Source organism: Mesoplodon bidens, assembly GCF_964165515.1.
Source record: "Mesoplodon bidens genome assembly, chromosome: 14".
Lineage (NCBI taxonomy): Eukaryota > Metazoa > Chordata > Mammalia > Artiodactyla > Ziphiidae > Mesoplodon > Mesoplodon bidens.
The window spans coordinates 68,532,730-68,556,368 of record NC_138170.1 but is presented as its reverse complement, the minus strand read 5'-3'; the positions used below and the strand labels follow the sequence as shown (position 1 = coordinate 68,556,368).

The 23,639-nt window shown below is 44.3% G+C and overlaps 1 protein-coding gene across 1 annotated transcript in view; it reads left to right on the top strand.

Moving 5' to 3' along the window:
- The window catches only part of DRC1 (dynein regulatory complex subunit 1), a 53,762-nt gene that overhangs the window by 7,374 nt on the left and 22,749 nt on the right, over positions 1-23,639 (top strand). Inside the window, exons 2-8 of the mRNA XM_081254064.1 lie at positions 3,195-3,279; positions 8,030-8,142; positions 10,271-10,454; positions 11,247-11,384; positions 12,396-12,482; positions 13,071-13,193; positions 21,644-21,783. Of these exons, the coding sequence (XP_081110190.1) occupies positions 3,195-3,279; positions 8,030-8,142; positions 10,271-10,454; positions 11,247-11,384; positions 12,396-12,482; positions 13,071-13,193; positions 21,644-21,783 (870 nt within the window). The remainder of the gene's footprint in view (positions 1-3,194; positions 3,280-8,029; positions 8,143-10,270; positions 10,455-11,246; positions 11,385-12,395; positions 12,483-13,070; positions 13,194-21,643; positions 21,784-23,639) is intronic.

The following is a 23,639-nucleotide window of genomic DNA, read 5'->3' as shown; positions in this document are numbered from 1 at the left end:
AGGTCGAAATGGGAAACAGTAGAAGGGTTGGGAAGTAAAGGTAATGGAATTGCCTGGGACATAGAACGAAAAGGAAAAAGAAACTAGTAGAGAAAAAGATTTTTTAAAAATTAGAGGACTAGTCCAGGAGATCTAGTATCTGCTTTCTAGATCCAGAAAGAAAGGAGAGAGTAAACAGAAGGGTGGAAATGATCACTGAAAGAATTCAAGAACATTTTCCAGAACTGAAGATCATGAGTTCCCTGGTTGAAAGGGCCCACCTGACAGCACAATGAATGAAAGTAGACCCACCCTAGGCACACCACTGAGCATGCTCAGAACACCAAGAACCAAAGGAAGGGTCCTACAAGCTTCCAGAGTGAACAACGATGACAACAGTAATGGCAACTCTCACATACAAAGAAAGGATTAAGAAACCGGATGACATCTGGTTTCGTAAATAGCAACAGTGGACACCGGAAGACAATGAGCAATGCCCTCAAAGTTCTAAAGAAAAATGATTTTCAACCTGGAGCTCGAAACCCAGCCAAACAATCAATTCCATTTCAATTTTTTAAGTCCTGAGAAAGGACTCTGACTTGTCTGGAGGTATGGTTATTCAAGATGGCAGCTCCCATTGAGACCATTTGGGTGGCAGTGGTGGGGAAGCAGTTTCCCAAAAGAGGGATCCAGCACAAACCTGAGGAGAGAGAAGTCTGCGATGGCAACTTTAGGGAATATGATAGGTCAGCACCGACCAAGAGAAATACAATACGTAAATTAGCATCCACATTAAAGAAATAGAACAGGTGAAATTAAATTTTGTAATTTATTTTGCTGAACTCACTATATAAAAATATTATTTTAACATGTAATCAGTATAAATCATATTGAGATATTTTGCATTTTTTTGTTGAAAGTCTTCAGAATCCATCTAGTTCATATTTTACACTCAAAGCACATTTCAGTTTGGATCAGCCACATTTCAAGTGCTCAATAGCCACGTGTGGTTAGTGGCTATCATATTGGACAGTGTGGTGCTAGGCAGTCAGAAACGATAAGTAAACGGCAGCAATGGGATTAAAGCTGAAACTAGATGATAAGAATGTGTAGCATAGTTATTTTTCTTTCTGAAGCACAGGTCTTTGCTCCAGGAAGTAGTTGGAAGGATTATTTAGACAGAGGTGGTAATTAATTGGTGGTCAAAGTAGCAAGTCAGGTGAATGAGTGTGTTTTGGATGGTAATGAGAACACCATTAGCCTGGCAATATCTGAAGCCCTGAGTAGAATGAAACAAATCGTTTTCTCAGTAAGGGCAATGAGTAGCTTCAATAAGAGTATGGAAGTGAATGAAATGACAAGAAAAGAGTTTCAGTTGGATTGGGAGTGGGGTGAGGGGTGCTAACTCAATTCCAGCTCTCAAAAATGGTGTAGCACGATGTAGGGCTGTGCTGACCTTTGAACAAAGGGAAGGGAGATGAGGGCTTCCCTGGTGGCGCAGTGGTTGAGAGTCCGCCTGCCGATGCAGGGGACACGGGTTCGTGCCCCGGTCTGGGAAGATCCCACATGCTGCAGAGCGGCTGAGTCGGTGAGCCATGGCCGCTGAGCCTGCGCGTCCGGAGCCTGTGCTCCGCAACGGGAGAGGCCACAACAGTGAGAGGCCCGCGTACCGGAAAAAAAAAAAAGGGAAGGGATCTGCTTGTTCACCATGGTTGAAGTCATAAGAGGATGGCTTCATTTTTCTTAAGGCAGAACTGGGAATCGTCATGGCCGCTGTGTGCCAGAGGAGACAGCGGACCTCCACGATGTAAGTGGGGTGGGTATTGGTGGGGTCATTCCCCCGTGCCTCCTCCAAAGAAGCGCAGAATCTGGAACCTTATCTTTCCCCCGTCATCTTTGGTCTTATTTTCTGATTAACACATACACACATATGCGCTATTTATAAAATTCATGCAATAGAAAAATGTAGAGACTATAAGTCCTCAGTAAAGTTCTCTTTCCTTAAATAATTACTGTCATCTGTTTGTCATAAATCCTTCCAAGATTTTTCCTGTGCATATGTATGTAAGCCTATTTTAAGAAGAAAATCTATATTATACTTTACATATTGTTCTACAGCTGGCTCTTTTTACTTACATGTTGTGGACATCTTTCTGTGCTGCTAGATAGCACATCATTTTTTTTAATAGGCTACAATATATTTTCTTGTATTGTTGCCTCACAAGTTACTTAAACAAGCAACTATTAATATGTATGTAGAATGTTTCCACATTCCCGCTAGTAGAGAGAGTGCTGCAGTAATCATTCTTGTGCATATTTCTTTTTGAACTTGTGAAAGCTTTCTGTGGAAAGTTCGTAAAGGTTCGGTCCGACGGGAGGCCCGTGTAAGTTTTGGAAAAGTCTTGCCAAGTTGCCTTTTGGATGGGCTGTGACCCTTCACATTCCCACCCATGGAGTATGAATCAATGGTCACCCACACCCTCTGCCCCACCGGATACTATCAACTTTTAAATCTTTTCTCTTGATAGGAGAATGAGGATACCTCACAGGGTTTTCAATTGCATTTCTCTGGTTATATGTGAAGTTGAACGTACCTTCAAATGTCTATTTGCCATTTGTATTTCTTCTGTAAACTGCTTGTTCACATCCTTTGCCAAGTTTCCTATTTGGTATTTTGTCTTTAAAAAAAATTAATTTAACTTTTTAAAATTTAAGTATAGTTGATTTACAATGCTGTGTTAATGGTATTTTGTCTTTTCTGTACGGATTTGAAGGATCCCATTCTATTTTAGAGCAGAAGTTTGTCAAATATCTTTTACCAGTTTATCCCTTGAGTTTCAAGGATAAAATGTTAAATTTTTTTTGGCCACAACACGTGGCTTGTGGGATCTTAGTTCCCCCACCAGGGATTGAACCCCAGCCCAAGGCAGTGAAAGGGCTGAGTCCTAACCATTGGACCACCAGGGAACTCCCAAACTGTTTAAATTTTAGGAAGTTAAAACCTTTCACTTTTTTTTTCTAACTTTGATCTTACTCTAATAGAGGTTCTCTCCTGTATTTAATTCTAGTGTTTTTACGATTGTGTTTTTTTAGTATTCAAATTTTTATCCATATAGACTATATATTTGTATATACTGTGATGTACTATGAAATTTTAAAATATAGACTCTAAGTACTAGAAGTAACTTCAGTTTCTCTACTTTTTTCCATCACAGGGAAGCGCTTGGAGAATATCTGGACGAGAAGGAGAGTGAGAAAGATCAAAGCAAGAGCTACAAACAGAAAGAAGAAAGCAGACTGGTAGGTACTGGCGAGTAACTGGGTCGCGACTGTCCTGTGGGACTGGGGCTTTGCTCTTCCTGTGCTGTGCCTTTTGGTGGGCTGCAATGCCAAGCCCCGCTCCTCCCCTCTTCTTCCCTCCTGTCCTCTCCCCTCCCCCTTTCCCGTCCTTTCCTCAGGCTACCTTCGCAGACTTCAATCCCATCTCACTTCCCAACTCTTCCACGAATTCCTCCGCGGCGCAGGTTGAACTCTTTGACTTCCCGTCTGTACCATTCGTTTCATTTTAGATACTTTTCTGCCTTGTATGACTTTTCGAAGATGTGTGTGCGTGCGGTGTCCCCGGTGGAACTGTAAGTTCTAGGAGAGCGAGGGCCTCTTGGAGTAGCTGTGGAGTAGGGCAGAGCTTGTACCCAATAAACTCTAAAAGGAAGTCTTTGATCTCGCTCCCGTGGCGATGACAGGGCTCCTGAGACATGAATAAAGGACTTGGAGCGAGAGGCGCAGGAGGGAGAAACAGTAGTTCAAAGCAGCGCGCCGGAACTGGCACAGCGCCGCGTTTACTTAATTAATTGCATGCACAGTGACACCGTGGGCGTTGAGATATGGGAAAGAGCTCACCCAGACGGCCTGGTCAGGGAAGGTTCCACGGAGAAAGTGGGGTTTGAGCTGGGTCTTAGAAAAGTTAAATGGGATTTATAAAGGTGGAGAAGAGAGATCACTGCTAGCAGAAATTGAAATGTATTTACTGGGAGAAAAAAATTTCAAAGTACTGAAATATTATTATAGAGCATAGAGGTATCTAGCAATAATTGACTAAGCTGTGCTGTACTGGATCAAGGATAAAATATTTTATTGTAGTGGAGAGAATATTGAACTATTATGGGTTCTTGTTCCAGATCACCTCTTTATACTTAGGGTACTTCATTTGAAGGTTGGTGATCTCTGAGTGTTTCTGTGTAGGATAAAAAGGGTATTATATATAATCTTGAAAATACTGTTGTAGTAGATACTGCTATAATCCTGAAAATACTGATACACAGTTCAGTATATTTTCAATTTTAGAGTGTCAAATTGAGTGTTAAACCAGAGAGATAATGTTGTTTTCATCAGCAGCTTTCCCAGGTTCCTTTCACTTAAGACTTAAATCATGAAGAGTGTGGCCATTGAAGAGAAATGTATAAAGAAAATGCTACCTTTCTCAATATCAAGGTATTAACAACCAGTTCTGTCCTAAGACCTGGGCAGGAGGGGCCCCTGTCCTGCGCCTTATCAATCATTTTTTAAAATGATAATTCTGTTTGTTTCCTGTTTAATCTTGGTCTACTCCAACTTTATAAAGATATTCTTCCATGTTTTCTTCTAGAAGCCTCATCGTTCTACTGTTTACATTTTGGTCTATAATCTAGACCAAAATGGATCTGGAATCCATTTTTGTGTGTGGTGTAAAAGTGGGGCTCAAGGTTCATTGTTTTCTAAATGGATCTTTAATTAACCCAGCACCATTTAGAGAGAAGATCATCCTTTCCCCTCTGCACTGCAATGCACCTTTGTTGCAAATCAGGTGAACATACTTGTTTGTTTCTAGATTCTCTATTCTGTTCCATTGGTCAATTGTCTTTATGCCAATTCCACACTATTTTAATTACTGTAGCTGCATGACAGTCCTTGATATCTGGTAGGGTAAGTCCTCCACCTTTGTGGCTCTTCAAGATGGTCTTGGCTGTTCTTGACCCTTTGCATTTCCATATAAATTTTAGAATTAGCTTCTCAATTTCCACCAAAAAAAAGCAGCTGGGATTTTAATTGAGATTGGATTGAATCTATCGATCAATTTGGGAAAAAATTAATATCTTACCAATATAGAGATTTATAATCTGTGAGGATAAATTATCCCTCCTTTTATTTAAGTATTCTTTAATTTCACTCAGCAATGTTTTATACTTTTCCTTTTTTTAATTATTATTTATTTTTGGCTGCATTGGGTCTTCACTGCTGCCTGCGGGCTTTCTCTAGTTGCAGCGAGCGGGGTCTACTCTTTGTTGTGGTGCCTGGGCTTCTCATTGCGGTGGCTTCTCTTGTTGTGGAGTACAGGCCCTAGGGAGTGCGGGCTTCAGTAGTTGTGGCACTAGGCCTCAGTAGTTGTGGTGCATGGGCTTAGTTGCTCCGTGGCATGTCGGATCTTCCTGGACCAGGGATCGAACCTGTGTCCCTGTGTTGGCAGGCAGATTCTTAACCACTGCACCACCAGGGAAGTCCCTATACTTCTTGAAGTTATAATTGTTCATTGTTGATTATGTAAAAGTACAATTGGTTTTTATATATTGATCTGATATCCAGCAACCTGGTCAAATTCATTTGTTAATTCTAATAGTTTACCTGTAGGTTCTTTTTTTTTTTTTTTACATATATAATCATCTGAAAATGACAGTTTTATCTTTTCCTGTTCAATTTTGATACCTTAAAAAATTTTTTTCTTGCCTTATTGTACTAGATAGGCCCTCTAGCCCATTGAATAAAAGTGGTAATGAGGAGGGTCCTGTGTCTTGTTCTGGCTCTCCTCTGGATGCACCCCCTCAAGTGGACTTGCCTCAAGTCTACTCAGAGCCCAAGTGCCCCTATTAGATCACTCTCTGAGTGTCACAGAACTGCAAATTCCCTGCCCAAACGGTTCTGAACCCACTTTCAAGGCCTGCATGGGCCTCTTCCCAGGGTCTGTCCTGCTCAGGGCAGACAAGGCCTCAGGGATGACCAGGGGTTTAGATGGAGCTCGCACGTGTGGTCTGGGAAATTCACATGCCTGCATCTGAAGGACTAGGAGTGTGAAGAGAATGGGGTGGGCTCCAGGGTGGTGGCCAGAGACTGGCTCTCCCTTAGCCAGCAAGTTCTAAAGGAACTCTGATATGTAGTCTGAATTCAAACTAGGACTTATAAATTGTTATGAAGGTGCCAAGGTAGGTGGATAGAACATATTTAGTGGTTTATTACACCGAATTATATTTTTAAATATTTAGATATATGGTATGTGGACCTTCACTTAAACTCTCACCCTGGGTCTCAAAAATGTTAGGGGTGTGTCTGTTAATCTGATGGTAACATTTTCAGTTTTACTTTGAGACTTAAGTACTTGATTCAGAAATTTCTGATGTTCGCATTGTCTGAGTAGAAAATAGAAAATTGCTGAAAACTACAGGAAAGCCATTACTTCCTTATGCGTGTAAAACCATTTGGCACAAGTGATAAAGCTGCAGCTGTTTTTAAAAAGCCTGGAGTACCCTGGATAGCTGGGTGGAGGTTCAGTTCTGTATTCATTAAAACTGTATTTCAAAATTTCCTTAGAAAAATGAGATGAAATAGAGTCTCTGATCATTTCAGTGGCTCCCTGGAGCAGAGATATTTATAAGTTCCTAATTCAGAAATGATTCGAGAGTTGAAAAATTTGAATTCCAAAACAGACTTGGAAAAACTCAGGCATAACCTAAGGATACTTGAACTTCTTTTGAGAGGATTTATCATCTTGAAATCATGACATCACCAAAAGTTCAGGAGGGAAGGTACTGCATGTGAAATTTACAAAGAGGAATTTAGAAGGGGGGTACCAGTAGCAAAATTCCTGGTCCTTCGAGGGAGGGGGCAGTGCAGTCGGCTACAATTCTCTCCTGTATTAGAACACCTATAGCAAGAGGTTCCACGTAACATTAGCTTAAACAAAGTAGAAGCTTATTTCTCTGGTTCACTTAATAAATAGTTCAGAGCAGAAATAGTCCAGGGCTGATATGGGTGTTCCTTTGAGGTTGGGAACCTCACCTCATTCCACCCTTGCTTAGGTTGCCTTCGTCTGCTCACCACGTCATACTTTAGCATCACATGCCAGCCTGGGAGACAGAGAAAAAGGAGGCAGCAGAGGGCACACCTTTCCCCTTCAAGGCACAATTCAGAAGTGACACATACACTTCTGCTCATGTGTTATTGGTCAGATTGCATTCTAGCTGCAAAGGAGGTTGGGAGATGTATCTATTTGGGGAGGTCAAAAATGCCTAGCTAAAATTTGGGTGTTCTGTTATTAAAAGAAGAGGGGGAAATGGACATTGGAGGACAACTATTATTATGTGTCTCACATCCCCAACTGAGCTTCTTAGAAAGGACCCTGGCAGTGTCAGTCACTTGGAGGCCTGCTGGGGAAAGTGCTGAGATGCACCCAGAGCGGATGCCCGCGTACTGATAGGCTGGTGGTCCCTCCTTTAATGAGAATAAACTAAAGTACATCCAGAATTGCAGAGTGCTATTAAATTGTAAGCTGTAACATCACATCACAAGTGTCCTGATGGAAACAGGTTGCTAAGTAGATGCTACACTTTAAAGTCTTAAGGTAGTTTAAAAAAAATATTTATTTTTTATTTTTATTTTTGAATTTATTTATTTTTGCCTGTGTCGGGTCTTAGTTGCAGCATGTGGGCTTCTCTCTAGTTGTGGCATGTGAGTTTTCTCTCTCTAGCTGTGGCGTGGGCTCCAGAGCGCATGGGCTCTGTAGTTTGCAGCACACGGGCTCTCTAGTTGAGGTGCATGGGCTTAGTTTCTCCACGGCATGTGGGATCTCAGTTCCCCGATCAGGGATCGAACCCACATCCCCAGCATTGCAAGGCAGATTCTTTACCACTGGACCACCAGGGAAGTCCCTTAAGGTAGCTTTTAATTCCTGCTTGGTTGGCCTGAACACCTACAGACAGTTGTGCAAATGTTTCTAACTTTATAAATTCTTATTTGTTTTCAGAAATTGGCTAAACTGCTGCTCTGTGGCACTGAGTTGGTGACAAATATCCAGGTAGCTGCAGATATCAGAGAGATCCACAGGAGAGCCGAGGAAGAGGAGCTAAAGCGTCAGAGGTGAGGGTGAGGACCCACCCTGGCTCTTCAGTGAAGTATCTCCTCTCTGGGTCCTCAAATTCTCCCTGTCTTTGTCAAACCTAGTCTAGTAGAATCCACTTCTTGCCCCTTACGAATCCTCCCTCCTTCTTTCTTTCCTTCCCTCCCTCCCTCGTTGCTTCCCTCCTCCTTCCTCAAGTATTACCTTCTTCTTTTTTTTTTTTTTTGTGGTACGCGGGCCTCTCCCGTTGCGGAGCACAGGCTCCGGACGCGCAGGCCCAGCGGCCATGGCTCACGGGCCCAGCCGCTCCGCGGCATGTGGGATCTTCCCGGACCGGGGCATGAACCCGTGCCCCCTGCATTGGCAGGGGACTCTCAACCACTGCGCCACCAGGGAAGCCCCCCACAGTACAATTTTAACAACAATATTTTCAGTTGTTCAACATAAGTAGTTCTCCCCACCAGCAAATTTACCAGTGTCACCAAGATATAATTTATTCTTGAATCTTCCCTCTGCCTGTCATGGCTTGTACCAGGGACTGAATTGGCAGGGACAGCTGCAGAAACTCCCTGAGGGCCCTGATGAGGAGTTAGGCTTCTCCTGCAGTCACTGAGGAAAAATGGAAGGTCGCGAGTGGCAGAGTTACAAGATAAATGTGGGTTCTGGAAAGATAATCTGACAGCTGTTTCTCATTTTTTAGAAAAAAAAAGTTAATTGAATTATAAGATGTACCATGTGCCCTAGCTTGGAAGGTGGGAAGGAGAGAGGGGATCATAAGATAATTATGTTGTGATTCTTGTCCTTAAGGGAGTTTGAACCCTCGTTTGGAGACAGTCTCATAGAAGGACAGTCTGTTAAAGTTGGGAGAGGGTCGCAGGCATATGTCCTGGCCCCTCTGTTCTCAGAAGGGGCCTCACATCTCAGCCCTAATACCTCCTTCTATCCAGCCCCATCCTCAGTGTTCTCCATCACATGGTTTCTTTGGAATTTCTGGAATTCTGGGAGATCATCTCTATTTTCCATTACTAATGGTGGAGTTTTCCTTTTTGTATGTTCCACTGGTCATTTTTTGATAATTTGGGAGAGGAATGGCCAGACAGTCGAGGTCACGTCAATAGTAAAAAATAATGAGTGCCATTTAAGTGACTACTGTGCGGGGAATAATTTTATTTAATCCTGACAACAGCCATAGGAAGGTAGTGATAAGTGGAATATTTATAAATGGAATATTTCCTTCCATATCAATAAACAAAGGATGTCACAGTCATCAACGACTGCAGCCCTCCAGCGTGAGCCAGTGAGCCCTGAGGAGACTCAGGGTTGAAAAGAATACCTGCCATCTAGCAGCCGTCAGACTGCAGCCACTCCCTGCAGTGAGCCCTGAGGAAACTCAGGATGAGAAAACACAGGATACTGGCCCCAGAGAGCTGAGGTGCACATCACAGGAATGATTTGAGTGAGCCCAGACTCCTGCATCTTCCCATAGAAAAGCGCTAAATTCCTTAACTTGAGATATCTGGTCTCCTTTAACAATAATCTCTTGACGTTCCCAACTACCTGCTAAACTCCTATTTACCCCGGCTCCTCCCAGCGCCTCCCAGGAGCAGTTTCTCAGAGTTATCTGAAACTCTGTATCCCGGGCTGCAGTCCTCATTTTGCCCCAAATAAAACTTAACTCACAACTCTTATGTTGTGCATTTTTTTAAGTCAACGGTTGATCATTTCGTCCTCTCTATTCTACAGATGAGAAAAATGGGGCCTGCAGAAGTTAAGCAATTTCTCTAAAGTTGAGAGCCAAGTAGCAGAATCAGTATTTGAACACAAGCTATGGGACTTGTGACCAAGTGGTTAACTACTGTTTGTCACCATCTTACTCAGAACTATGTGACAAATTGACTCTTGATCTGTGTGTGTGTGTGTGTGTGTGTGTGTGTGTACAGCCTTAATGTTGATCCATTTTTGTTATGTGTCACTTTGTTTATTCGGTCTCAGTTACTTAGAGTCAAGCATTAAACTAAAAGAAGATTTCTCAGAGCCCGGTTTGGTTTTCAGGCAGAGCTGGGTACCCGGGTCTGTTTTACAGACCCTAGAGAACCAGCCTGCTTTCTTGGAAGGCAGCCTCAGGAGCTGGGCTGTTTGTATTTGCAGACTTGAAAAGCTGGAGAACGAGGTCAAGACCAGTCAGGACAAATTTGATGAGATCACCGTGAAGTGGGAGGAGGGCAAACAGAAGAGAATCCCCCAGGAGCTGTGGGAAATGCTCAACACCCAGCAGGTGCACTGCGCTGGGCTGATAGAAGATAAGAACAAGCTGATCAGCGAGTTACAGCAGGCAAGAGCCCGGCCCTCGGTCCTGGCTGCCGGGGATGGAGCTGGGGGATGTTAGCTTCTCCTGAATGGAGAAAGGCGGAGGCTTTACTTCGTTACCCAGAATGAGGTATAGCTCAGGCAATACACTTTTTTAAAATCTATTTTTTATTGAAGTGTGGTTGAATTACAATGTTGTGTTAATTACTGCTGTACAGCAAAGTGACTCAGTTATACATATATATACATTCTCTTTCATGTTCTTTTCCATTATGGCTTATCACAGGATATTGTTCATTGCTTAGCTGGAGCACCCTGGGCTTTCTGGGAGGCTGCAGGGAGATTTGCAACAAGTAGTCATTGAGGGGTCTGATCCTGTGCTGCTCGTTGAGGCTTTGCCCCGAGCTGAGCCCATGGCCTCCAGACACCCGTGTTTCTCCCAGGCCCTCCCAGACTCTCCCGGGCACCTTCCCTTTGTGCAGTTATAATTCCTAGCGCCTGATGCTGATGGGAGGGGTCCCCCCCCGCCACCCCTGGGGTGAGGCGTGGCTGGCAACTTCTGGCTTCTGTCTCAGTTGATGACCAACGTTTTTTTTTTTCAGTACGCGGGCCTCTCACTGCTGTGGCCTCTCCTGCTGCGGAGCACAGGCTCCGGACATGCAGGCTCAGCGGCCATGGCTCACACAGGCCCAGCCGCTCCGCGGCATGTGGGATCTTCCCGGACCGGGGCACGAACCCGTGTCCCCTGCATCGGCAGGTGGACTCTGAACCACTGCGCCACCAGGGAAGCCCCAACCTTTGGCATGCTCTTCTCTAGGAGTTAAACACAAAGGATGGCCAGTACGTGAAGGATTTGAAGAAACAGTCGGGTGACATCTGCCTGCTCCTGGAGAGGATGGAAGAACAGGTGAAAAATGTGATGAAAACCTTTCGCCAGGAGCTCCAACACATCGAGGTGATGGCATGCGAGAAAGCTGCCCTCTGCCCCTGGGAGGCCCCTGGGAGGAGGCCCCTGGGAGGTGGCTGCCTGTGGCCTAACCACCCAGGGAGGGCCCCCAGATGTCTTGGTCCTCTCATCGCTGTCTCTGCTCTAGCGTTTCATTGACTTACTTATTGATACACTCACTCCTCCAGCAAACATGCAAGTGTCTACTAAATGGCAAGCACTGTGCCAGGGGCTGGAGATACAACCACGGACAAAGTCCTGGATGAAGCCTGTATTCTAGCAGGAGACAGCTAGACAATAGGGATAAATTACTAAGTATATAATTTGACAGGTGTGACAAGCACTTGGAAAGAGAATAAAAGAGGGGTAAGAGGCGTGGAGGAGGGAGATTAGTGCTCCAGAAGCAACAGGCATTTGTGAGCCATTTATTTGTTGTGTTTATGACAGTCAGGGGTGGAGGGAGAGGAAAGGGGTGTGCCAAACAGGATCCAGGAACCAATATTCTGGATTTGAATGAAATCTTAAGGATTGAGATCGAGACAGACCTTTCCAAAATGGAAGAGAGCCAAGAGGTCGGGGCCTCTTTGGATTATTACAGACTCATTTCTGCATTCCTGAGTCTACCCCATCCCCTGTTCTGTGAGCTCCACGCTGCCTTTGCTTCCTGGGAACCCCAGCCATAGCAATGCTCTAACCCGAGTCCCGGCTGAAGACATGCCAGGGTTGGCCCTGGGACTGCAAGGCGCTGACCTTTCCTCAGCTTCCTGCCTCGCTTATCCAATTGACACAGGGCAGCTGGCACGTTTCCTCTCACAGTCCGCGTGAAGCATAGATTTCATAACACTTTCCACGCAACTCATTCCACAGTCCTTTGGTTGCATGAAACTTGGCAAGTCTGCCTTTGGATTTGACTTTGTGGGTGGCAATGTGGCACTGGTGCTGTTGTCTGAGATTTCTTTGATGCTGTGGGACCTGCCTAATTAAAACAGACACAAGAGCCCTTTTCCTTCTGGGTCACAGAAAGCATTTGAGGTGGAGCGACAGGAGCTGCTGACCAGCAATAAGAAGAAATGGGAGCAGGCTCTGCAGGCTCACAACGCCAAAGAGGTCAGGGGGCGGCCGATGGGGGAGGGGGCAGGGGTGTCAAGGGTGGTCCATAGGGTCTGGGGTGATGCCTCTTGTGGCTGAATTTGCTAGCCTTTTTGGACCTTGGGGAGGAGTGCCGTGGCCAACATCCCTGACTGCACCTGCCAGTTAACCAGCGGGGACTGCGGATGGCGCCCTCTCGTGGTGGTGGGCAGTACCACCCGTGCAGCCCGCTGTGGTTTCCACAGTCCTCCCACTCTCTATTTCCTGGGTATCTCCCCCAACCATGGCTATTTGCTGCCCACGAAGATGTTTTAAGACACATTTTAAAGGGTGTGGGGTTTTTGCTTTATTTCAGAGACTTAAAGAACAAAGAAATAATATGACCAAGATCCACTGGGTATTTTTTTTTTTTAAGAAATACAAATGTCTGACTGCAGGGTCTGCCTTCCTCTTAGAGTTTCTGGAGTAGAACCCCATTAGGCAATACAAGCCATAGCCTGGGAGTTCAAAGCCTTGGGGCACAGGGGTTCTGAGGGCAGGCAGACTCCCTCCAGAGTTGGAACAGGGATGGGACCTGCCCTTCCCCTTGTCTCCCTGTGCCTTCAGCTGGAGTATCTTATGAACCGCATCAAGAAAGTGGAGGACCACGAGAAGCATCTCAACAAGCAGAGGATCTGGAACTGCGAAGAGTACAACACGATCAAGATGAAGCTGGAACAGGACGTGCAGGTGTGACTTTTCCTCCTCCAGAGTGACTGGGCGGCTCAGCAGGCGGAGAGCACCTGTGAATGTCTCTTCCTTAGCAACCACCCATACTATTCTAGAGCTAGTCCATTCAACCAGTACTTGTTATCTGCCTTTTTTTTTTTTTTTTTTTTTTTTTTGGTGGTACGCGGGCCTCTCACTGTTGTGGCCTCTCCCATTGCGGAGCACAGGCTCCGGACGCGCAGGCTCAGCGGCCGTGGCTCACGGGCCCAGCTGCTCTGTGGCATGTGGGATCTCACGGACCAGGGCGCGAACCCACGTCCCCTGCATCAGCAGGTGGACTCTCAACCACTGTGCCACCAGGGAAACCCTCTGCTTTCTTTTAAATGATTGTGTTTGAAGGAACTCATGTACAGGATACACGTGGAGGAATGCTTTCTTTAATAAACCAGTGGAAAACTGCCAAGATGCTGAAGGGGTCTGGAAACCATGGCACGTGAGGGATCGTTGAGAGAATAGTGCATTTTCACGGGGTGAAGGGAAAATGTCCCTAGGGTCAGGTAGCTAGCTTTGTCACATGGCCAGTGCTAGGACAGCCACCATCCAATGGGTGTCTACCATATCCCAGACACTTAACACACAGTATCTCTAACCCTCACAGTCACGTGAAGGGGAGAAATCACTAATGGCATTTTATACACGAGGAAACTGAGGCTCAGAGACAAGGCTACTTATCTGGTAAATGGTAAGCCCTGGATTGAAACCCAGTTCCGTGTGCCTCAGTAGCCTGTATCCTTCCCAACGTGCCAAACAGCCCCCTGACTGATGGTTGAACATAGCAGTAAGGCAGGTTCTGACTCACCATCAGAAAGAACCTCCTCATACTTAGAACTGTCTAATACAGAAAAGGGTCAGCTCACAAAACAAAGAGTCCCTTATCTCATAAAGTATTCACAGGCTGAATGACTATGTCTGTCTTCAGTGTAGAAGAAGGATTCCTGCAGTGGGAAGGAGATTAGATTTTTCTGGTTTCTAAAGTTCTTTCCAAACCTAGGATTCTGTATTTCAACATCGGTTAAAAAAAAAAAAATCATCCCTAATTATATTTAGATGTAATGTAATTGTGTCTTAATATTCAAGCAGGTTCCTGTTCTATTCATTTCAGTCTTTATCTAGAAAAACGTGTTAGATTAAAGCTTTTCCACATAGCCTTTGGTAGAATTTCAGGTCTTAACTCCTCTTGTAGCTTTATATAACGAGGTTAAATTAAAAAACCCCGTTAGCGAATGCCCTGGCTGTCCAGTGGTTAGGACTCGGCACTCTCACTGCCGTGGCCTTGGGTTCAGTCCCCGGTCGGGAACTAGGATCCCGCAAGCCACAAGGCAAGACCTAAAAAAAAGCAACCCCCGCCCCCAAACCCTATTAGATTACAAATATTTTTCCAGTTGAGAATTTTCTTGAGCCTTATACTAACGTCATGGAGCTGAGTGTTAGACAAAGAACAGTAGAAGTCTGTAAGAAAGCAACACTGCTTCTGTGGGCTGTACACATTACACTTTTAATGAAAATGGCTATTGTTAAGCTTTCTGAAGTTATCTTGATTCTACGATCATTTATATGACAAAAGTACATACTGTTGGCCTCAAACAGTGAAATAATGGAAACTCATGTTCTTTTTTGTTTGTTCTTTTGTTTTGTTTTTCCTTTTGTGGTAAAGACCTTTAATATAAGACCTACCCTCTTGGCAAATTTTTAAATATACAGTACAGTATTGTTAATCATAAGCCCTCTGTTGTACATTTCCAGAATTTATTCATCTTGCATAACTGAAACTTTGTACCCTTTGACCAATACCTCCTCATCTTCCCCTCCTCCAGCCCCTGGCAGCCCCTCCTAGGAGATTCTACTCTCTGCTTCTAGGAGTTTGATTATTTTAGATCCTACATGTAAGTGAGATCATGCAATATTTGTCTTTCTGTGTCTGGCTTATTTCACTTAACATAACGTCCTGCATGTCCATTTATGTTGCTACAAATGGCAGGATTTCCCTTTTCTTTCTTTTTTTTTTTTTTTTTTTGCGGTACGCGGGCTTCTCACTGCTGTGGCCTCTCCCGTTGCGGAGTACAGGCTCCGGATGCACAGGCTTAGCAGCCATGGCTCACGGGCCCAGCAGCTCCGCGGCATGTGGGATCTTCCCGGACTGGGGCATGAACCCATGTCCCCTGCATCGGCAGACGGACTCTCAACCACTGCGCCACCAGGGAAGCCCTTCCCTTTTCTTTTAAAGGCTGAATATTATGCCATTGTATATATATACCACTTTTTAAAAATCCATTAGTCCTCATCGGACATTTAGGTTGTTTCTATACCTTGGCTATTGTGAATAATGCTACAATGAATGTGGGAGCGCAGATACCTCTTCGAGGTCAATTTTTTTGGGTATATACCCAAAAGTGGGATTACTGGATCAAATGGTAGTTCTATTTTTAATTTTTTGAGGAACCTCCATATTATTTCCTTAGCGGCTGCACCAATTTGCATTCCCACCAGCAGCACAGAAGGATTCTCTTTTCTCCACATCCTTGCCAACACTTGCCATCCTTTGTTTTTTGATAAACAGCCATGCTGATAGGTGTGAGGTGATATCTCATTGTGGTTTTGATTTGCATTTCCCTGAGGATTAGTGATGAGCATCTTTCATATGCCTGTTGGCCATCTGCATGTCTTCTTTGGAGAAATGGCTCTTCAGGTCCTTTGCCCATTTTCTAACTGAGTATTTTTTTGCTATTGAGCTGTAGGAGTGGAACCTCATGCTCTTAATCCAATGTTCAAATGCTTGAACGAAGCCAAAAAAATTCTGGTACATGGGGAGATTTTAGAGGTTAGGGGGTAAGACTAGGGAGGTGAGGGGCAGAGAGGCAGGGAGCCTGGGAGACCTGGCTTTGCTGGCTCCCTCTGTCTGGATGGACTAACAGTGGAGTGTGGGTATGCAGGAGGAAGGCAGATGGAGATTCTCAGAGTGGGAAAGTGTGTGCAGTTCCTCTGTGTAACAGTTCCTTCCTGTGTTAGAGTTGAGTATACTGTACCACACTCCACCCTTTAGCTGGGAAAAGGTAATCAAATCAGGGATTACCCATATTGCAGTTTGTGGAATATTTTAGTAGACTGAACTTTATCATAGTGCCTCTGAGCTGTATTCACTAGATAGTAAAGTTAAATAGTGTCGATTTTTGTCAAAAAGATAACGGCATGCAGCTCAATTCCTAACACTAATTCATAGCACTGTGTCAGTTCTAAAATATGGAACTAAAATTTTTGCAAGCCACAAAAATACAAAGGATCCAATACACATGGATATGGTTTGATAGGTGAAGCATAAGAAGTAAAAATAAGAAGATGCACTTTTCAAGTGCTTACTGCTAGCAAGGTCACACTAGCAATGAATGAAGATTTTACCACCGCTGTCCACCACCCCAAACTAAAACTGCTAGAAACACTTAGTTCTTGATGCAGGAAGCAAATGGTTTTTATTTTTAGGCCTTACCTGCTCATTTAAAATTGTGAAATGGTTTAGTTCAACTTTAATACCAGAATATTCATCACAAAAAGTTAAATACAAGTTATTTATTTAACAAGTATTGTGAACTTACACGGTGCAAAGCATAAAAATAAATAAGATACAATTTCTGTCCTTAAGGAATTTACTATCTTTTGAGCGAGAAAGCAAGCTACGTAAATAGTATAAATAGTATAAAAGAGTGAGCAACAGGGAAGAAAAGGGTAAGCAAGAGTGTGGGATGGAGAGTCTGCAGTTCCAAATGGAATCCAGGGGTTCCCTCCCATCCCCACAGGGTTGAGATCGGTGATAAAGGGGCTCAGTGGGGTCTTTAGAATCAGCTGAGAAGGCCAGAGGGAAAGGCTGTTCTAAATTTCCATTCTGCTGGGGCGGTACTGGCTACCAGGGGCGTCAGCCCAGGGTAGGAGATGGTTCCAGAAAGCAGCTTCCTTGCTCCTACTGCCCCAGGAAAAAGAGGGGAAAAGGGAGGTGCGATCAACACCTGGAGTACCTGCGACATTGAAGGATTTTCGTGGCAGGTTAGATTGTAATCTTTATAAATTATTCCCCCAAACTAACCATGATGTTTTGCCATTAGTCTTGGGAACACGGAGTACAACTTTGCAAAATACCTTTGGATAATTGAATAATAAGCACAAGCATTTAACAAGATCGATGACAATTTTTTTGGTATTAAAAATATCTAAACTTTATTTTATTTAACATCTTTATCGGAGTATAATTGCTTTACAATGGTGTGTTAGTTTCTGCTTTATAACAAAGTGAATCAGTTATACATATACATATTTTCCCATATCTCCTCCCTCTTGCATCTCCCTCCCTCCCATCCTCCCTATCCCACCCCTCTAGGTGGTCACAAAGCACCGAGCTGATCTCCCTGTGTGATGCAGCTGCTTCCCACTAGCTGTCTACTTTACATTTGGTAGTGTATATATGTCCATGCCACTCTCTCACTTCAGATTACAATTTTTTAATATGAAACTATTCTCAATATATGACAATCAAGGACAGCTATATATTGAGACTAAAACCTGTGATAATTAACAATAGAGTCACCGGTACTAAAATTATTACGAGCAGAAGGTGTTGCAAACAAATAATGAGTAACAGAATTCGTGTAATTGCCTTCTGTAGACACTGAACTGCAAGAGGCAGGAGACCGTGATTAGTTCTGTAAATTCATCAACAGCACTGCCAGCCACTCCTAAGGGGCATCACGAACGTGAAGCCCCCTGCGGTGGTCTTGGGACAGAGCGGAGGTGAAGGGAGGGCTGATCTGTGACCTGTGTGTATGTTGCATTGCTCGTTCCTCCAGGCGTCAGTTCCCTAAGAGCATTAGCAAAGAGCAGGAGCAAATGTTTTCAACAAGAGGAAATAAAATTGGCGAATAAAATTCAACTGCGTGCACAAGCAGAACACTGTAAATTAAAACAGTCAGGTGGGGCCTCCCTGGTGGCGCAGTGGTTGAGAGTCCGCCTGCCGATGCAGGGGATACGGGTTCGTGCCCCGGTCTGGGAGGATCCCATGTGCCGCGGAGCGGCTGGGCCCGTGAGCCATGGCCACTGGGCCTGCGCATCCGGAGCCTGTGCTCCGCAACGGGAGAGGCCACAGCAGTGAGAGGCCCGCATACCGCAAAAAGAAAAAAAAAAAAAAAAAAAAAAAAAAAAAAAACAGTCAGGTGACGGATTATAATTATTATATATATATTTGTCTATAAAATCAGCTCAGATTTAAGGTCTTTCTTTCAGGCCACATCGAGTGGCTGGTTAGCTCAGTTGGTTAGAGTGTGGTGCTGATAAGTTCCTTCAGGTCACAAAGAAAAAGACATGGCCTCATTACTTTTGTTCAGTTTTGTAAACTGTGTTCAGCTAGGTGAAATATTGGTGGTGGTTCCACAAAACCAACAAAAAAAGTGATGTCAGTGATATTTGTTTCCTTTTAAAATGTGTTATGTGGGAAAAATAGAGTCCATTTACATAATTATTATTATGTAATAATCTGCCTTTCGAATGAAATTCACACGAGAATTCATATGGTAGGGCTCACATTTATAACTCAGGTGCTCTTGCTGTGTTATGAGTATAAAAACTGTTCTATGGCCCAGTAAGTTTGGGGAATTCTGTTTTAGTGACAGGGGCTCATTGCAAAGCTCTAGGAAGAAGGAAGTCACCGGATATGGTCAGAGCAGACACCCAGGCACTCAGGGTCATGGGGCTCCTGGGTGCCTCCGTCCCAGCAAAGCCTGGAACTCATTCATTGTCATTCCAAATCCAGAGCAGCTCTGGAGACCTCCTTCTCTGTGAGTGTTCACCCTTTCTCAGATTGTCGCCATCCAACAAGGAACTTTACTATTGGACTTCTGTGCCAAGCCACGCTGACCAGTGGCCTCCCTGGTGTCCAGGGCTGGTCACACTTGAAGTAGTGGGCTGGTTTCGCTTGGAGCACGGCGGCATAAATCATCATGACTTTGTAGGAAGAATTGCTGAGGGTCTCTTTCCCCACTTGGCACTCACAGTCATCCCTAGAAGGGTCCAGGGCCCAGAGCAGTGGCTCAGGCTGGGACCACCCCAGATAACTGCACTTGAGCTGAGGCCTTCAGAACCTTCCATAGGCTCTTTGGGATAATATTCAAGTCAGGAATTTCTAAATTAAACTTTAATCCTGCTCAGGAGGAGTGGGCTGCGGCTCCCGACAGCTCCCTGCCCAAGGGCTGGGCCTGCCCTGCACAGTGCTGAGAGCTGACGGGGTGGGGAAGCGGGTACTTGCACACGGCCAGTGGGGTGTGAACTGTAAATTGCTTTGTGGAGAGCCTTTGAACTTCACTCCTGAGAACCTACCTTAAGGAAATAAAATACCCCCAAAGTTTTAAATGTAATTCTTCCCACCATTATTTTATAATATTGAAAATTATCAAAACAATATAAATGTATTTATATATTTATAAATGTATATACTGTAGGGAAATGGTAAAACATTATGGTATATAAACATAAATATTTCCTATAGGGTAAATTATAATATAAAAATATGCATCATTAATATTATGTTAATAAAACTTGATTGTCATGGAAAATTCTTAAGTTGTAATAGTAAAGGAGAAAAGTGGGATATAAAATTGTAGGTATAGTTGGATCTCAATTATGTAAGGAACACTGGAAAGAAACAGGCCAATATGTCAACAGAAATTGCCTTTGGGAGGTGGAATTATGAGTAGTTTTTCTTCCCCCTTCTCCTATGTCTCCTCCTTTATCCTTTACTGTACTTTCTGTGTTTTCTACAATGAGCAAATATTACTTTCACAATGAGGAAAAGTTTTTACAAAGAAAAGCATATAACTAGAAAAAAGTAAATAAAAATTTGACTGAAAGTAGAGAAATTGAGAGGTACAATTAGTTATCGTCCTGGTGACCAAGATGGTTCTTCACTCACCACCTGTTAAAGAAGAGATAGAACAGGCCTTCTGTTCTGAAGGAGATGTTCAATTCTTGTCCCATAATGGAAAATTTTAACATCTCTGGGGTAGCTAAGCAGATCCTGGTGACTAATTCCCTCAGTTACAGTGTGGGGATCACCGACTCCACATGGAAGGTGGGAATGACTCACCCTCTGATGATGGGTGATCGCCTTTGTTCTCCTGTTTCTCACCTCCTGGCCAGTTCTGCTCCTTGAGGATGACCCAGAGCAGTCTGGAATCTCTTCCTTCCTCTGTTGATTCCTTGGCGAGGGTCTGTAGTCGAATGGAGGGAGTTGGGAAGGAGGCTTGAAAGAGTGTGGTATGTGGCATGTCATATGGCTGCCTTATCCAGATCTGATTGTACTTAATTGCATCTTCCATTCCTGCACCTCCATTCGAGAAAGGCAGGAGTGAGCCAATGTGTATTTGCCCTGTTCCAGCCTTGCCCCTCCCTCATCCTTTTCACCAGCTGCAGAAGGATCTTTCTACCCTGCGGGGACTAGTAATTCCACTCCTCCCCCTAACGTCTTAGTGGCCCTCCTTGGCCTTCAAGGATAAAGCATTAGACTCCTAGCTCCGTCTGGCCCTGCTGCTCCGTCAGCCTCATCTCCACCATCCCCTCCCTGCTTCATACCTCACGTCCTAAACTGCTCGTGGTTTCCCCAAAGCACCTGGCTTTCCCTTGCCCCTCTAGACCTCTCTCCCCTCCACCGGAGTAACTCCTACTCATTCTCCAGGCCTCAGACACACGAATGCCATCTTTTCAGGGACGCCTGCCCTGCTCTCAAGGCCCAGGAGAACCCTCCTCTCATTGGCCCCATACTTGTGCTTACCCTGATCTTGCTTCTTGTCACCAGTGCTTGTTCATCTGTCCCTCTCCTAGACAGGGAAGGACTGGGCCTTTTTCACCGTGTTTTCCCAGCAGCACCTAGAAAAGCGTCAGACATATAATAGGCACTCGATAAATATTTGCTGAATGAATGAACACGACTAATGATGATCCAAATAGTAAACATGGTTGCCTCTATCCTCCTTTAAAATGAACGTGGTTTGCTAAACACTGACATTGACAACTGGAAGGTCAGAGCGGGGACCTTGCAGGTTTTTTGTGGCCATGTTAACTTTTATGGTTTTTCTAGTGGGGCTGCTTGTTCTCTAAAGGGTCTGGAGCAGAGAATGAGAGGTAGCTGTACTTGAACTGTGCTCTAACTCTGATCTCTCTTAGACTTTAAGCACGTAGGCTTTAGCTTGCCCTTGAACGATTTGTATTTTTTCAGGTTGACCTTAGTTTGCCTCTAATGATACATTTTCTAAGAATTCAGGTGGAGACACTTGTCCCTAAGGTTCCTCTGATACGACTCCAGAACAAACGGCCAGGGACCCTCAGGCATAATAAATTGTACCAAGGCCAACTAAGATTATTTTTTTAAACTTTAACTTTAGATTCTTGAGCAACAGCTTCAGCAAGTGAAAGCAACTTATCAGCAAAACCAAGAGAAGTTAGAGTACAACTTCCAGGTGCTGAAGAAGAAAGATGAAGAAAGCACAGTGATTAAATCCCAGCAGAAGAGGAAGATCAACTGGTAAGCTAGCGTGCAGAGCGTCTTCGTTCTGGGCCCTTCTGTGTGTGCTGAAAAGAGGGATGGGTATGTACTCTTCTGTAGGAGTAGAAACTGTTAAAAATATAACCAATTCTTACTAAAAGAATTTTTTTGGGGGGAAAACAGAATACATTCAACTGGTTCTACCCTCCCCCACCCCAAAAAGAGTTTACAGCAAAAAGTCTGTCTCCCATCCCTCCTTTATATGAGTCCTCTATCCCACCTCTGTGACCATTATTCATTTTGTTTCGTCCAGAATTTCCTTACGCACGTACAAGCAAACACAAATAGTCTCATCCCCTTCTGCTTTAACACAAATGATAGCATTCTTTTTTTTTTTTATAAATTTATTTATTTATTTGGGGCTGCATTGGGTCTTCGTTGCTGCGCGGGCCCTCTCTAGTTGCAGTGAGAGGGGGCTACTCTTCATGGTGGTGCGTGGGCTTCTCATTGTGGTGGCTTCTCTGGTTGCGGAGCACAGACTCCAGGCACACGGGCTCAGCAGTTGTGGCCCGCAGGCTCAGTAGTTGTGGCCCGTGGGCTCAGTAGTTGTGACCCGCGGGCTCCAGAGCGCAGGCTCAGCAGTTGTGGCACACGGGCCTAGTTGCTCTGTGGCATGTGGGATCTTCCTGGACCAGGGCTCGAACCCGTGTTCCCAGCATTGGCAGGTGGATTCTCAACCACTGTGCCACCAGGGAAGTCCCAAATGATAGCATTCTATACACACTGTTCTATGTCTTGAAGATGTTTCCATACCAGTTTGTAGAGAAGGTTCACATTATTTCTTAAGCTGCCTCGAATTCCACTGCATAGACAGGCTAGGATTTACTTGACCAGTCCCACACTGATGCACATTTCGATGGCTTCTAATCTCTTGCTGTTGCAAATAATGCCAACATAAGTACTTATGTCAATGTGTCACTTCTCATGTGTGCCCGGCTATCTGGGTAATAAATTCTCAACTTGTAATTACAGAAGCAGTACATGTGCATTATAGAAAATTAGAAAATACCACAAATGAAAGTGAGATAAAAACATAAAAATACCATATTCCTCCTACCAGAGATTAAGTGGTATCTCTCTCTTTTTTTTTTTTGCGGTACGCGGGCCTCTCACTGTTGTGGCCTCTCCCTTTGTGGAGCACAGGCTCCGGACGCACAGGCTCAGTGGCCATGGCTCACGGGCCTAGCCGCTCCGCGGCATGTGGGATCTTCCCGGACTGGGGCACGAACCCGTGTCCGCTGCATCGGCAGGCAGACTCTCAACCACTGTGCCACCAGGGAAGCCCTAAGTGTATCTCTTTCTCTCCTTCTCTCTAGGTATACAGATATAGATATGACATCATACTGCAATTATTGTTTTGCAATCTGCCTTTTTTTAAAGTCAGTAACTTCTACCTTTCCATTTCAGTAAATTTCATTTCATCTAAATATCTGGATCACATTCATATTTCCCTAGTTGTCCAAAGATATCCTTTAGAGTAGGTTTTATCTAAATTAGCATCTCATCTAGGTCCAGGCATCGCATCAGGTTGTTAAACTAAGTTCCTTAAGTCTCTCTGATCCATGAGACCCCCTGATCCCTCCACCTGCCAACCCCCTTTTTACATGACACTTATATACTTATTGTATCCTCTTCTCTTGATGTATGTGTGTGTGTGCGGGGTGGTGGTGGTGGTGGAGCCAGTTATTCGCTCAAGAGTCTGAGCCAGTTATCTTACAGAATGTCTCATTTTCTGGATATGAAAATAGGGATGATCAGTGTGTTTTTAGAGACCTTCTTATTATTTCAGAATAATGCCTAATAGGGAAATTAAAAAAATTTTTCTTTTGGCTGTG